Source organism: Bombina bombina, chromosome 12, assembly GCF_027579735.1.
Source record: "Bombina bombina isolate aBomBom1 chromosome 12, aBomBom1.pri, whole genome shotgun sequence".
Taxonomy (NCBI): domain Eukaryota; kingdom Metazoa; phylum Chordata; class Amphibia; order Anura; family Bombinatoridae; genus Bombina; species Bombina bombina.
This window is the reverse complement of record NC_069510.1, coordinates 6,284,846-6,299,801: the sequence shown is the minus strand read 5'-3', so window position 1 is coordinate 6,299,801 and position 14,956 is coordinate 6,284,846. Positions and strand designations below refer to the sequence as shown.

At 41.6% G+C, this 14,956-nt stretch overlaps 1 protein-coding gene across 1 annotated transcript in view; it reads right to left on the bottom strand.

The window, feature by feature from the left end:
• Nucleotides 1-7,225: 7,225 nt before the first annotated feature.
• The window catches only part of LOC128642597 (centriolin-like), a 45,316-nt gene continuing 37,585 nt past the window's right edge, over nucleotides 7,226-14,956 (bottom strand). The window contains exon 4 of the mRNA XM_053695366.1: nucleotides 7,226-7,442. Within this exon, the coding sequence (XP_053551341.1) occupies nucleotides 7,425-7,442 (18 nt within the window). The 3' untranslated portion in view covers nucleotides 7,226-7,424. The remainder of the gene's footprint in view (nucleotides 7,443-14,956) is intronic.

Sequence of the window (14,956 nt, the reverse complement as noted above, 5' to 3'; positions counted from 1 at the left end):
AGTGTTTAAGGGGACCACATGGCTTAATTTTCAAACCGCTTCCCATGCAGTTATATAGACTGTTAGGATGATGTACGCTCGGATGCACAGTTTACTCTGACTGAGAAGGCAGCAGGCAGGGGTCAGAAAGCTACGGCTACCTCTTTCTTTTTGGCTAAGGAGTATCATCAGCCGGGCATATAAGACTGCCTCCTGAAAAAATTACGGCTCATTCTACTAGGGCTGTGGCTTCCACATGGGCTTTTAGGAATGATGCTTCTGTTGAACAGATTTGCAAGGCTGCAACTTGGTCGTCTCTTCATGCTTTTTCCAAATTTTCCAAATTTGATACTTTTGCTTCTTCTGAGGCTGTTTTTGGGAAAAAGGTTCTTCAAGCAGTGATGCCTTCTGTTTAGGTCTCTGTTTTGTCCCTCCCGTTACATCCGTGTCCTGTAGCTTTGGTATGGTATCCCACAAGTAAGGATGAAATCTGTGGACTCGTCGTATCTTGTAGAAGAAAAGTAAATTTATGCTTACCTGATAAATTAATTTCTTCTACGATACGACGAGTCCACGGCCCTCTCTGTCATTTTTCAGACAGATTATATTTTATTTTTTATAACTTCAGTCACCTCTGCATCTTTAGCTTTTTCTTTCTCTTCCTAAACCTTCGGTCGAATGACTGGGGGAGGAGGGGAAGGGAGGAGCTATATATACAGCGCTGCTCTTTGCCACTTCCTGTTAACAGGAGGATAATATCCCACAAGTAAGGATGAAATCCGTGGACTCGTCATATCGTAGAAGAAATTAATTTATCAGGTAAGCATAAATTTACTTTTTCTAACGCTCAGGCGTAAAATGCAACTGCTGACTTCTCAAAGCTTACCCTGCTACATATATACCCCTAATTGTCTTAACAGATAACAACAGCAACACAATGTACTGTACACAATCAAAATGACTGGTTAGCCATGCCAGCTGTGTGTAATTTTAGCAAACAAGATGTTAATTTGTTTTAAAAAAAACTCTTTAGACTTTGTTTTTGATTTTCTTATAAAAACATTCCACACTCTTGTTTTTCACTTTCTATCTTTAAAAAAAAAAAACTAAACCTGCTGCAGATTTGCTGATTATTTAAAAATAAAAAAACAGAATTTATGCTTACCTGATAAATTACTTTCTCCAACGGTGTGTCCGGTCCACGGCGTCATCCTTACTTGTGGGATATTCTCTTCCCCAACAGGAAATGGCAAAGAGTCCCAGCAAAGCTGGTCACATGATCCCTCCTAGGCTCCGCCCACCCCAGTCATTCGACCGACGGACAGGAGGAAATATATATAGGAGAAACCATATGATACAGTGGTGACTGTAGTTAGAGAAAATAATTCATCAGACCTGATTAAAAAACCAGGGCGGGCCGTGGACCGGACACACCGTTGGAGAAAGTAATTTATCAGGTAAGCATAAATTCTGTTTTCTCCAACATTGGTGTGTCCGGTCCACGGCGTCATCCTTACTTGTGGGAACCAATACCAAAGCTTTAGGACACGGATGAAGGGAGGGAGCAAATCAGGTCACCTAAATGGAAGGCACCACGGCTTGCAAAACCTTTCTCCCAAAAATAGCCTCCGAAGAAGCAAAAGTATCAAATTTGTAAAATTTGGCAAAAGTGTGCAGTGAAGACCAAGTCGCCTTACATATCTGGTCAATAGAAGCCTCGTTCTTGAAGGCCCATGTGGAAGCCACAGCCCTAGTGGAGTGAGCTGTGATTCTTTCAGGAGGCTGCCGTCCGGCAGTCTCATAAGCCAATCGGATAATGCTTTTAAGCCAAAAGGAAAGAGAGGTAGAAGTCGCTTTTTGACCTCTCCTTTTACCAGAATAAACAACAAACAAGGAAGATGTTTGTCTGAAATCTTTAGTAGCCTCTAAATAGAATTTTAGAGCACGGACTACGTCCAAATTGTGTAACAAACGTTCCTTCTTTGAAACTGGATTCGGACACAAAGAAGGTACAACTATCTCCTGGTTAATATTTTTGTTGGAAACAACTTTCGGAAGAAAACCAGGCTTAGTACGCAAAACCACCTTATCTGCATGAAACACCAGATAGGGCGGAGAACACTGCAGAGCAGATAACTCTGAAACTCTTCTAGCAGAAGAAATTGCAACCAAAAACAAAACTTTCCAAGATAATAACTTAATATCTACGGAATGTAAGGGTTCAAACGGAACCCCTTGAAGAACTGAAAGAACTAGATTTAGACTCCAGGGAGGAGTCAAAGGTCTGTAAACAGGCTTGATCCTAACCAGAGCCTGAACAAATGCTTGAACATCTGGCACAGCTGCCAGTCTTTTGTGAAGTAAAACAGATAAAGCAGAGATCTGTCCCTTCAGAGAACTTGCAGATAATCCTTTCTCCAAACCTTCTTGTAGAAAGGATAGAATCTTAGGAATTTTTATCTTGTTCCATGGGAATCCTTTAGATTCACACCAACAGATATATTTTTTCCATATTTTATGGTAAATTTTTCTAGTTACAGGCTTTCTAGCCTGAATCAGAGTATCTATTACAGAATCTGAAAAACCACGCTTTGATAAAATCAAGCGTTCAATCTCCAAGCCGTCAGTTGGAGGGAAACCAGATTCGGATGTTCGAATGGACCCTGAACAAGAAGGTCCTGTCTCAAAGGTAGCTTCCATGGTGGAGCCAATGACATATTCACCAGGTCTGCATACCAAGTCCTGCGTGGCCACGCAGGAGCTATCAAGATCACTGAGGCCCTCTCCTGATTGATCCTGGCTACCAGCCTGGGGATGAGAGGAAATGGTGGGAATACATAAGCTAGGTTGAAGGTCCAAGGTGCTACTAGGGTCGCCTTGGGATCCCTGGATCTGGACCCGTAGCAAGGAACCTTGAAGTTCTGACGAGACGCCATCAGATCCATGTCTGGAATGCCCCATAATTGAGTTATTTGGGCAAAGTTTTCCGGATGGAGTTCCCACTCCCCCGGATGGAATGTCTGACGACTCAGAAAATCTGCTTCCCAATTTTCCACTCCTGGGATGTGGATCGCAGACAAGTGGCAGGAGTGATCCTCCGCCCATTGAATTATCTTGGTCACTTCTTTCATCGCCAGGGAAGTCCTTGTTCCCCCCTGATGATTGATATATGCAACGGTCGTCATGTTGTCTGACTGAAACCTTATGAATTTGGCCTTTGCTAGTTGAGGCCAAGCTCTGAGAGCATTGAATATCGCTCTCAGTTCCAGAATGTTTATCGGGAGAAGAGACTCTTCCCGAGACCATAGACCCTGAGCTTTCAGGGATTCCCAGACCACGCCCCAGCCCACTAGGCTGGCGTCGGTCGTGACAATGACCCACTCTGGTCTGCGGAAGCTCATTCCCTGTGACAGATTGTCCAGGGTCAGCCACCAACGGAGTGAATCTCTGGTCTTTTGATCTACTTGAATCGTTGGAGACAAGTCTGTATAATCCCCATTCCACTGTCTAAGCATGCACAGTTGTAATGGTCTTAGATGAATTCGTGCAAAAGGAACTATGTCCATTGTTGCAACCATCAATCCTATTACTTCCATGCACTGCGCTATGGAAGGACGAGGAACAGAATGAAGTACTTGACAAGAGCTTAGAAGTTTTGATTTACTGACCTCTGTCAGAAAAATCCTCATTTCTAAGGAATCTATTATTGTTCCCAAGAAGGGAACTCTTGTTGACGGGGACAGAGAACTTTTTTCTTTGTTCACCTTCCATCCGTGAGATCTGAGAAAGGCTAGGACGATGTCCGTATGAGCCTTTGCTTTTGACAGGGACGACGCTTGAATCAGGATGTCGTCCAAGTAAGGTACTACTGCAATGCCCCTTGGTCTTAGAACCGCTAGAAGGGACCCTAGTACCTTTGTGAAAATCCTTGGAGCAGTGGCTAATCCAAATGGAAGTGCCACAAACTGGTAATGCTTGTCCAGAAAAGCGAACCTTAGGAACTGATGATGTTCCTTGTGGATAGGAATATGTAGGTACGCATCCTTTGAATCCACGGTAGTCATAAATTGATTTTCCTGGATAGTAGGTAGGATCGTTCAAATAGTTTCCATTTTGAACGATGGTACCCTGAGAAATTTGTTTAGGATCTTTAGATCCAAAATTGGTCTGAATGTTCCCTCTTTTTTGGGAACTATGAACAGATTGGAATAAAATCCCATTCCTTGTTCTCTTATTGGAACTGGATGTATCACTCCCATCTTTAACAGGTCTTCTACACAATGTAAGAATGCCTGTCTCTTTATTTGGTTTGAAGATAATTGAGACCTGTGGAACCTTCCCCTTGGGGGTAGTTCCTTGAATTCCAGGAGATAACCTTGAGAAACTATTTCTAGCGCCCAAGGATCCTGAACATCTCTTGCCCAAGCCTGAGCAAAGAGAGAAAGTCTGCCCCCCACTAGATCCGGTCCCGGATCGGGGGCTATCCCTTCATGCTGTTTTGGTAGCAGTGGTAGGCTTCTTGGCCTGCTTACCCTTGTTCCAGCCTTGCATTGGTTTCCAGGCTGGTTTGGGTTGTGAAGTATTACCCTCTTGCTTAGAGGATACAGAATTAGAGACTGGTCCGTTTCTGCGAAAGGGACGAAAATTAGGCTTATTATTAGCCTTAAAAGACCTATCCTGTGGGAGGGTGTGGCCCTTTCCCCCAGTGATGTCTGAAATAATCTCTTTCAAATCAGGTCCAAATAATGTTTTACCTTTGAAAGGAATGTTAAGCAATTTTGTCTTGGAAGACACATCCGCTGACCAAGACTTTAGCCAAAGCACTCTGCGCGCCACGACAGCAAACCCTGAATTTTTCGCCGCTAATCTAGCTAATTGCAAAGCGGCATCTAAAACAAAAGAGTTAGCCAATTTAAGTGCTTGAACTCTGTCCATAACCTCCTCATACGAAGATTCTTTACTGAGCGATTTTTCTAGTTCCTCGAACCAGAAACACGCTGCCGTAGTGACAGGAACAATGCATGAAATTGGTTGTAGAAGGTAACCTTGCTGTACAAAAATCTTTTTAAGCAAACCCTCTAATTTCTTATCCATAGGATCTTTGAAAGCACAACTATCTTCGATAGGAATAGTAGTGCGTTTGTTTAGAGTAGAAACCGCCCCCTCGACCTTGGGGACTGTCTGCCATAAGTCCTTTCTGGGGTCGACTATAGGAAATAATTTCTTAAATATAGGGGGGGGAACAAAAGGTATGCCGGGCCTTTCCCACTCTTTATTTACTAAGTCCGCCACCCGCTTGGGTATAGGAAAAGTGTCGGGGGGCACCGGAACCTCTAGGAACTTGTCCATCTTACATAATTTCTCTGGAATGACCAAATTGTCACAATCATCCAGAGTAGATAACACCTCCTTAAGCAGTGCGCGGAGATGTTCTAATTTAAATTTAAATGTCACAACATCAGGTTCAGCTTGATGAGAAATCTTTCCTGAATCTGAAATTTCTCCATCTGACAAAACCTCGCTCATGGCCCCTTCAGATTGGTGTGAGGGTATGTCAGAACAGTTATCATCAGCGTCCTCTTGCTCTTCAGTGTTTAAAACAGAGCAATTGCGCTTTCTCTGATAAGTAGGCATTTTGGATAAAAGATTTGCTATGGAGTTATCCATTACAGCCGTCAATTGTTGCATGGTAATAAGTATTGGCGCACTAGATGTACTAGGGGCCTCCTGTGTGGGCATAACTGGTGTAGACACAGTAGGGGATGATGTAGTATCATGTCTACTCCCCTCATTTGAGGAATCATCTTGGGCAATATCATTATCTGTGGCATTACTGTCCTTACTTTGTTTGGACACTATGGCACAATTATCACATAAATTTAAATGGGGAGACACATTGGCTTTCATACATATAGAACATAGCTTATCTGATGGTACAGACATGTTAAACAGGCTTAAACTTGTCAACAAAGCACAAAAAACGTTTTAAAATAAAACCGTTACTGTCACTTTAAATTTCAAACTGAAAACACTTTATTACTGAATATGTGAAAAAGTATGAAGGAATTGTTCAAAATTCACCAAAATTTCACCACAGTGTCTTAAAGCATTAAAAGTATTGCACACCAAATTTTAGAGCTTTAACCCTTAAATTAACGGAACCGGAGCCGTTTTTACATTTAACCCCTATACAGTCCCAGAATGAGGCTCTGTCTATAACTAGAAAGGCCCCCATCTGAAAAAGGTGTCCAACACAGTGCCTGCCGTTTTTCTAAACGTTCCCCAAGATTATAATAACCAATAATTAGTTAGAATCTGCATAATATGCCTAGTAAAGCAATTGTTTTAGCCCAGAAAAATGTCTACCAGTTTTTAAGCCCTTTTTGAAGCCCTTTATTCTTTTATGTTTAACTAAGAAAATGGCTTACCGGTCCCCATGAGGGGAAATGACAGCCTTCCAGCATTACATGGTCTTGTTAGAAATATGGCTAGTCATACCTTAAGCAGAAAAGACTGCTAACTGTTTCCCCCAACTGAAGTTACTTCATCTCAACAGTCCTGTGTGGAAACAGCAATCGATTTTAGTTACTGTCTGCTAAAAATCATCTTCCTCTTACAAACAGAAATCTTCATCCTTTTCTGTTTCAGAGTAAATAGTACATACCAGCACTATTTTAAAATAACAAACACTTGATAGAAGAATAAAACTACATTTAAACACCAAAAAACTCTTAACCATCTCCGTGGAGATGTTGCCTGTGCAACGGCAAAGAGAATGACTGGGGTGGGCGGAGCCTAGGAGGGATCATGTGACCAGCTTTGCTGGGACTCTTTGCCATTTCCTGTTGGGGAAGAGAATATCCCACAAGTAAGGATGACGCCGTGGACCGGACACACCAATGTTGGAGAAAACCCTGATTTTCCTTATTTTGTTTACAAACACACAATTCTACAGCTAAAATTATCTTGAATGGACCTTTGGTAAATTGTCACCTATGTTCATATTTTTCACAGTTTTCTATAAGCGATTTGTTAACTAGAGTTTGAACACATAGCTCTTAGCAATTGCTACTATGTGAATTCTATTACAATTACAGACATAACATTCTTTATTTTAAAAACTGGATTCTAATTCTCACTCTTCTGTGTTCCCATACGGATATGTTCAACATGGCTTTGTGAACTTAATATTCCAACCTGCCCCCCCCCCCCCCCCCCCTAAAAGAAATAAATAAAGGACCATGCATTTTGAAAAAAATCTATAAAACATTTATTCATTTTATAAAACCATAACAATCATGTTATATTTTGGCACAATAAAAAAATAAACACAGAACAATTTGTGCTAATAAAATAAATTATCTATTTACAAGTCAGTGCATAGCTTGTCGTACACAGTTACAGGTCTTGCGAATGGTCCAGTCCTCCGTATACAGTTGCTGGCTTCAGTCTAACAGCTTTCCCTTGGGAGAAAAAAGGGTTAAACTGTTAAAATCCAGTGGTACTACAACTTGACAGACAGAGCACTTAAATACAGTAATACTACAGCTTGACAGACAGAGCACTTAAATACAGTAGTACTACAACTTGACAGAGCACTTAAATACAGCGGTACTACAGCTTGACAGAGCACTTAAATACAGCGGTACTACAGCTTGACAGACAGCACTTAACTACAGCAGTACTACAGCTTGACAGACAGCACTTAACTACAGTAGTACTACAGCTTGACAGAGCACTTAACTACAGTAATACTACAGCTTGACAGAGCACTTAACTACAGTAATACTACAGCTTGACTGAGCACTTAACTACAGTAATACTACAGCTTGACTGAGCACTTAACTACAGTAGTACTACAGCTTGACAGATAGAGCACTTAACTACAGTAGTACTACAGCTTGACAGAGCACTTAAATACAGTAGTACTACAGCTTGACAGAGAGCACTTAAATACAGTAGTACTACAGCTTGACAGAGCACTTAAATACAGTAGTACTACAGCTTGACAGATAGAGCACTTAACTACAGTAATACTACAGCTTGACAGAGCACTTAACTACAGTAATACTACAGCTTGACAGATAGAGCACTTAACTACAGTAATACTACAGCTTGACAGAGCACTTAACTACAGTAATACTACAGCTTGACAGATAGCAGCAATGCACTACTGTGAGCAGCTGATTGGTGGCTCCACATATATGCCTCCTGTCATTAGCTCACCAGATGTGCCCAGCTAGCTCACAGTAGTGCATTACTGCTCTAAACTGACTTCAGCTATGTGTTTAACCTTTTTGTTATATATTTATACTGATTATTTTTTATTTAAACATGTTCTAGACCAATGTGGCAGTTTATATTGTGTACAAGTGCTTTCTATCATCCATAGATGTTTGCAGGCACAGCACAGATATATTATTAATATCCAAATCCTGAAAGTTCACTAGTAGTATTAGCTTACGTCATGTACCCCCTGAAACTATAAATTACACAACCAATGAGAGTAATACTATGTTTATATCCAGTTTATAATATTATATAACAGCAAGATAGGTCATCTAAAACAGCGGTGGCCAACCAGTGGTCCTTGACCCCATCAAGCAGGAAAATATCTCCTCTGATGGTGTCACCCCCGTCGCACCGCAACTCCCTACAGTGTCTGGCTGGACATCAGTGAAAACCCTTTAAATTACAATCTCTCTACGCACGTTGCGTAGCTAGATTGTTTTTTTTTTTTAACTCCTCCCGCCCGGCACGCTGCTCAGAGGAAGATGCTTCCATTCTAAAGCCAGCAGAGGTTGGTATAGTCTTGGCATGAAATAGTGGAATTAAAGTATATATATATATAAAAAAGAAAATCTTAAAAACAAAAATTCTCTCTTATATTTTGTTTATTTTCTCCCCTTTACCTGTCTGTTTGTAGTAGTAGTTTTCCTAATTCCCTCAGATGAACTTACATCACTGTTTGTCTTCCTTCCCTCCATCTTCTTTTTTTTAACTAAATATTAATTATTTTTCATTCTAATAATTTCCCAGCGCACAAAGCCACCTGAATTCCAGTAATTGCCATCCAGCAGATCAGCCATATCCCACCAGTATTATAATACATTTCCCACGCACAAAGCCATTACACCTGAATTCCAGCAATTGCCATCCTTCAGATCAGCCATATCCCACCAGTATTACAGTAATTGCCATCCATCAGATGAGCCATATCCCACCAGTATTACAGTAATTGCCATCCAGCAGATCAGCCATATCCTATCAGTATTATAGTAATTGCCATCCATCAGATCAGCCATATCCTACCAGTATTATAGTAATTGCCATCCATCAGATCAGCCATATCCTACCAGTATTATAGTAATTGCCATCCATCAGATCAGCCATATCCTATCAGTATTACAGTAATTGCCATCCAGCAGATCAGCCATATCCTATCAGTATTATAGTAATTGCCATCCAGCAGATCAGCCATATCCCACCAGTATTACAGTAATTGCCATCCATCAGATCAGCCATATCCCACCAGTATTACAGTAATTGCCATCCATCAGATCAGCCATATCCCACCAGTATTACAGTAATTGCCATCCAGCAGATCAGCCATATCCTATCAGTATTATAGTAATTGCCATCCAGCAGATCAGACATATCCCACCAGTATTATAGTAATTGCCATCCAGCAGATCAGCCATATCCCACCAGTATTACAGTAATTGTCATCCAGCAGATCAGCCATATCCTATCAGTATTATAGTAATTGCCATCCAGCAGATCAGCCATATCCCACCAGTATTATAGTAATTGCCATCCAGCAGATCAGCCATATCCTATCAGTATTATAGTAATTGCCATCCAGCAGATCAGCCATATCCCACCAGTATTATAGTAATTGCCATCCAGCAGATCAGCCATATCCTATCAGTATTACAGTAATTGCCATCCAGCAGATCAGCCATATCCCACCAGTATTATAGTAATTGTCATCCAGCAGATCAGCCATATCCCACCAGTATTATAGTAATTGCCATCCAGCAGATCAGCCATATCCTATCAGTATTATAGTAATTGCCATCCAGCAGATCAGCCATATCCCACCAGTATTATAGTAATTGCCATCCAGCAGATCAGCCATATCCTATCAGTATTACAGTAATTGCCATCCAGCAGATCAGCCATATCCTATCAGTATTACAGTAATTGCCATCCAGCAGATCAGCCATATCCTATCAGTATTATAGTAATTGCCATCCAGCAGATCAGCCATATCCCACCAGTATTATAGTAATTGTCATCCAGCAGATCAGCCATATCCCACCAGTATTACAGTAGTTGCCATCCATCAGATCAGCCATATCCCACCAGTATTACAGTAGTTGCCATCCATCAGATCAGCCATATCCCACCAGTATTACAGTAATTGCCATCCAGCAGATCAGCCATATCCTATCAGTATTACAGTAATTGCCATCCAGCAGATCAGCCATATCCTATCAGTATTATAGTAATTGCCATCCAGCAGATCAGCCATATCCCACCAGTATTATAGTAATTGTCATCCAGCAGATCAGCCATATCCCACCAGTATTATAGTAATTGCCATCCAGCAGATCAGCCATATCCTATCAGTATTACAGTAATTGTCATCCAGCAGATCAGCCATATCCTATCAGTATTATAGTAATTGTTATCCAGCAGATCAGCCATATCCTATCAGTATTATAGTAATTGCCATCCAGCAGATCAGCCATATCCCACCAGTATTATAGTAATTGCCATCCAGCAGATCAGCCATATCCCACCAGTATTATAGTAATTGCCATCCAGCAGATCAGCCATATCCTATCAGTATTACAGTAATTGTCATCCAGCAGATCAGCCATATCCTATCAGTATTATAGTAATTGTTATCCAGCAGATCAGCCATATCCTATCAGTATTATAGTAATTGCCATCCAGCAGATCAGCCATATCCCACCAGTATTATAGTAATTGCCATCCAGCAGATCAGCCATATCCCACCAGTATTATAGTAATTGCCATCCAGCAGATCAGCCATATCTCACCAGTATTACAGTAGTTGCCATCCATCAGATCAGCCATATCCCACCAGTATTACAGTAATTGCCATCCAGCAGATCAGCCATATCCCACCAGTATTACAGTAGTTGCCATCCATCAGATCAGCCATATCCCACCAGTATTACAGTAATTGCCATCCATCAGATCAGCCATATCCCACCAGTATTACAGTAATTGCCATCCATCAGATCAGCCATATCCCACCAGTATTACAGTAATTGCCATCCATCAGATCAGCCATATCCCACCAGTATTACAGTAATTGCCATCCATCAGATCAGCCATATCCCACCAGTATTACAGTAATTGCCATCCATCAGATCAGCCATATCCCACCAGTATTACAGTAATTGCCATCCAGCAGATCAGCCATATCCTATCAGTATTATAGTAATTGCCATCCAGCAGATCAGCCATATCTCACCAGTAATACAGTAATTGCCATCCAGCAGATCAGCCATATCCCATCAGTATTACAGTAATTGTCATCCATCAGATCAGCCATATCTCACCAGTATTACAGTAATTGTCATCCATCAGATCAGCCATATCCCACCAGTATTACAGTAATTGCCATCCAGCAGATCAGCCATATCTCACCAGTATTACAGTAGTTGCCATCCATCAGATCAGCCATATCCTATCAGTATTACAGTAATTGTCATCCAGCAGATCAGCCATATCCTATCAGTATTACAGTAGTTGCCATCCATCAGATCAGCCATATCCTACCAGTATTACAGTAGTTGCCATCCATCAGATCAGCCATATCCTACCAGTATTACAGTAATTGCCATCCATCAGATCAGCCATATCCCACCAGTATTACAGTAATTGCCATCCATCAGATCAGCCATATCCCACCAGTATTACAGTAGTTGCCATCCATCAGATCAGCCATATCCCACCAGTATTACAGTAATTGCCATCCATCAGATCAGCCATATCCCACCAGTATTACAGTAGTTGCCATCCATCAGATCAGCCATATCCCACCAGTATTACAGTAATTGCCATCCAGCAGATCAGCCATATCCTATCAGTATTACAGTAATTGCCATCCAGCAGATCAGCCATATCCTATCAGTATTATAGTAATTGCCATCCAGCAGATCAGCCATATCCCACCAGTATTACAGTAATTGCCATCCAGCAGATCAGCCATATCTCACCAGTATTACAGTAATTGCCATCCATCAGATCAGCCATATCCTACCAGTATTACAGTAATTGCCATCCATCAGATCAGCCATATCCCACCAGTATTACAGTAATTGCCATCCATCAGATCAGCCATATCCCACCAGTATTACAGTAGTTGCCATCCATCAGATCAGCCATATCCCACCAGTATTACAGTAATTGCCATCCAGCAGATCAGCCATATCCTATCAGTATTACAGTAATTGCCATCCATCAGATCAGCCATATCCCACCAGTATTACAGTAGTTGCCATCCATCAGATCAGCCATATCCCACCAGTATTACAGTAGTTGCCATCCATCAGATCAGCCATATCCCACCAGTATTACAGTAATTGCCATCCAGCAGATCAGCCATATCCCATCAGTATTACAGTAATTGCCATCCATCAGATCAGCCATATCCCACCAGTATTACAGTAGTTGCCATCCATCAGATCAGCCATATCCCACCAGTATTATAGTAATTGCCATCCATCAGATCAGCCATATCCCACCAGTATTACAGTAATTGCCATCCAGCAGATCAGCCATATCCCATCAGTATTACAGTAATTGCCATCCATCAGATCAGCCATATCCCACCAGTATTACAGTAGTTGCCATCCATCAGATCAGCCATATCCCACCAGTATTACAGTAATTGCCATCCAGCAGATCAGCCATATCCTATCAGTATTACAGTAATTGCCATCCAGCAGATCAGCCATATCCTATCAGTATTACAGTAATTGCCATCCATCAGATCAGCCATATCCCACCAGTATTACAGTAATTGCCATCCATCAGATCAGCCATATCCCACCAGTATTACAGTAATTGCCATCCAGCAGATCAGCCATATCTCACCAGTATTACAGTAGTTGCCATCCATCAGATCAGCCATATCCTATCAGTATTACAGTAATTGTCATCCAGCAGATCAGCCATATCCTATCAGTATTACAGTAGTTGCCATCCATCAGATCAGCCATATCCTACCAGTATTACAGTAGTTGCCATCCATCAGATCAGCCATATCCTACCAGTATTACAGTAATTGCCATCCATCAGATCAGCCATATCCCACCAGTATTACAGTAATTGCCATCCATCAGATCAGCCATATCCCACCAGTATTACAGTAGTTGCCATCCATCAGATCAGCCATATCCCACCAGTATTACAGTAATTGCCATCCATCAGATCAGCCATATCCCACCAGTATTACAGTAGTTGCCATCCATCAGATCAGCCATATCCCACCAGTATTACAGTAATTGCCATCCAGCAGATCAGCCATATCCTATCAGTATTACAGTAATTGCCATCCAGCAGATCAGCCATATCCTATCAGTATTACAGTAATTGCCATCCATCAGATCAGCCATATCCTACCAGTATTACAGTAATTGCCATCCATCAGATCAGCCATATCCCACCAGTATTACAGTAATTGCCATCCATCAGATCAGCCATATCCTATCAGTATTACAGTAATTGCCATCCAGCAGATCAGCCATATCCTATCAGTATTACAGTAATTGCCATCCATCAGATCAGCCATATCCCACCAGTATTACAGTAGTTGCCATCCATCAGATCAGCCATATCCCACCAGTATTACAGTAGTTGCCATCCATCAGATCAGCCATATCCCACCAGTATTACAGTAGTTGCCATCCATCAGATCAGCCATATCCCACCAGTATTACAGTAATTGCCATCCATCAGATCAGCCATATCCCACCAGTATTACAGTAATTGTCATCCAGCAGATCAGCCATATCCCACCAGTATTACAGTAGTTGCCATCCATCAGATCAGCCATATCCTATCAGTATTACAGTAATTGCCATCCATCAGATCAGCCATATCCCACCAGTATTACAGTAGTTGCCATCCATCAGATCAGCCATATCCCACCAGTATTACAGTAATTGCCATCCAGCAGATCAGCCATATCCCATCAGTATTACAGTAATTGCCATCCATCAGATCAGCCATATCCCACCAGTATTACAGTAGTTGCCATCCATCAGATCAGCCATATCCCACCAGTATTACAGTAATTGCCATCCAGCAGATCAGCCATATCCTATCAGTATTACAGTAGTTGCCATCCATCAGATCAGCCATATCCTATCAGTATTACAGTAGTTGCCATCCATCAGATCAGCCATATCCCACCAGTATTACAGTAGTTGCCATCCAGCAGATCGGCCATATCCCATCAGTATTACAGTAATTGCCATCCAGCAGATCAGCCATATCCTATCAGTATTACAGTAGTTGCCATCCATCAGATCAGCCATATCCTATCAGTATTACAGTAGTTGCCATCCATCAGATCAGCCATATCCCACCAGTATTACAGTAGTTGCCATCCAGCAGATCGGCCATATCCCACCAGTATTACAGTAATTGCCATCCATCAGATCAGCCATATCCCACCAGTATTACATTAATTGCCATCCATCAGATCAGCCATATCCCACCAGTATTACATTAATTGCCATCCATCAGATCAGCCATATCCCACCAGTATTACATTAATTGCCATCCAGCAGATCAGCCATATCCCACCAGTATTACATTAATTGCCATCCATCAGATCAGCAATATCTCACCAGTATTACAGTAATTGCCATCCATCAGATCAGCCATATCCTATCAGTATTACAGTAATTGCCATCCAGCAGATCAG